General features: G+C 61.2%; 1 protein-coding gene across 1 annotated transcript; it reads left to right on the top strand.

Moving 5' to 3' along the window:
• Nucleotides 1–51: 51 nt before the first annotated feature.
• drd1b (dopamine receptor D1b) lies at nt 52–1,488 on the top strand (the record flags this gene model as incomplete). The annotated part of the gene is made up of 1 exon (XM_079737618.1): nt 52–1,488. One exon carries the CDS (start codon nt 52–54, stop codon nt 1,486–1,488), a length of 1,437 nt encoding a protein of 478 aa, XP_079593744.1.
• Nucleotides 1,489–1,746: the final 258 nt, after the last annotated feature.

The following is a 1,746-nucleotide window of genomic DNA, read 5'->3' on the forward strand; positions in this document are numbered from 1 at the left end:
TCCTGAGTTGCCCCCCCTGTTCTCTGTTTGAATCGCGGAGTGAGATAAACGATGGATCATAATTTCTCATCCGTGCGAGACGGCGTGTTGGTATCCCCCGAGAGAGACTCCCCCAAGCGTGTTTTGACGGGATGCTTCCTCTTCCTCCTCATCCTCACCACGTTGCTGGGCAACACACTCGTGTGCGTCGCCGTCACCAAGTTCCGCCACTTGAGGTCAAAGGTCACCAACTTTTTCGTCATCTCACTCGCCATATCCGACCTCCTGGTGGCCATCCTGGTCATGCCGTGGAAAGCGGCCACGGAGATCGTGGGCTCCTGGCCCTTCGGCGCGTTCTGCAACGTCTGGGTGGCGTTCGACATCATGTGCTCCACGGCGTCCATCCTGAACCTGTGCGTCATCAGCGTGGACCGCTACTGGGCCATCTCCAGTCCCTTCCGCTACGAGCGCAAGATGACTCCTAAGGTGGCGTGTCTGATGATCAGCGTGGCCTGGACGCTCTCCGTGCTCATCTCCTTCATCCCCGTGCAGCTCAACTGGCACAAGGCCCAGACCACCGGCTACGGCGCCGACATCAACGCCACCTTCCCGGTGGACATGCCGCCGGACAACTGCGACTCCAGCCTGAACCGCACCTACGCCATCTCCTCGTCGCTCATCAGCTTCTACATCCCCGTGGCCATCATGATCGTCACCTACACGCGCATCTACCGCATCGCGCAGAAGCAGATCCGCCGCATCTCGGCCCTGGAGCGGGCGGCCGAGAGCGCCAAGAACCGCCACGGCAGCATGGGCAACAGCTCCTCCATGGAGGGCGAGAGCTCCTTCAAGATGTCCTTCAAGCGGGAGACCAAAGTGCTGAAGACGCTCTCGGTCATCATGGGGGTGTTCGTGTGCTGCTGGCTGCCCTTCTTCATCCTCAACTGCATGGTGCCCTTCTGCGAGGCGGCGCGGGCCGGCGCCGGCGCCGCCGCCGACGACTTCCCCTGCATCAGCTCCACCACCTTCGACGTGTTTGTGTGGTTCGGCTGGGCCAACTCCTCCATCAACCCCATCATCTACGCCTTCAACGCCGACTTCCGCCGGGCCTTCTCCATGCTGCTGGGCTGCCACCGGCTGTGTCCGGGCAGCAACGCCATCGAGATCGTCAGCATCAACAACAACGCCGGCGGCGGCGGTCACCCCCCTCTGTCCAGCACCAACTCCCAGTACCAGCCCAAGGGCCACATCCCCAAGGAGAGCCACCCCTCGGCCAACTACCTGATCCCCCACAGCATCCTGTGCCAGGAGGAGGAGGCGGACAAGGAGGGCCGGGGGATCTGCGGCCACAGGGGCGGGGAGGGGGAGGGGCTGGGGATGTTGGACAGCAGCGAGGCTGAGACACGCGCGGCGGACGCTTCAGGGAACTCTGACAGCGACGCGGACGTCTCCCTGGACAAGATCAATCCCATCACGCAGAACGGACAGCACAAAGGCCTCTCCTGCTGAGCCACCGCAGGGGGCTGATGGGTCTTTGTGTGTGCGTGTGTGTTTGTGTGTGTGTGTGTGTGTGTGTGTGTGTGTGGGGATGGAGGCGGGCAATGTGCACAGAGGCCGTGGGAAAGGGGGTTTCACACATGGCGACGGAGATGTCCCCACGGAGTTGGATAACGGAGCGGACGTCACAGAGCAGGACATCTTGTTGAAAATCACTGAGGAACCTTAACAATTTTTCCATGGAACCTAACCGAATGTTTAAATAAGTGA

The sequence above is a fragment of the Pollachius pollachius genome (genome assembly GCF_949987615.1).
Source record: "Pollachius pollachius genome assembly, chromosome: 6".
In the NCBI taxonomy this organism is placed as follows: domain Eukaryota; kingdom Metazoa; phylum Chordata; class Actinopteri; order Gadiformes; family Gadidae; genus Pollachius; species Pollachius pollachius.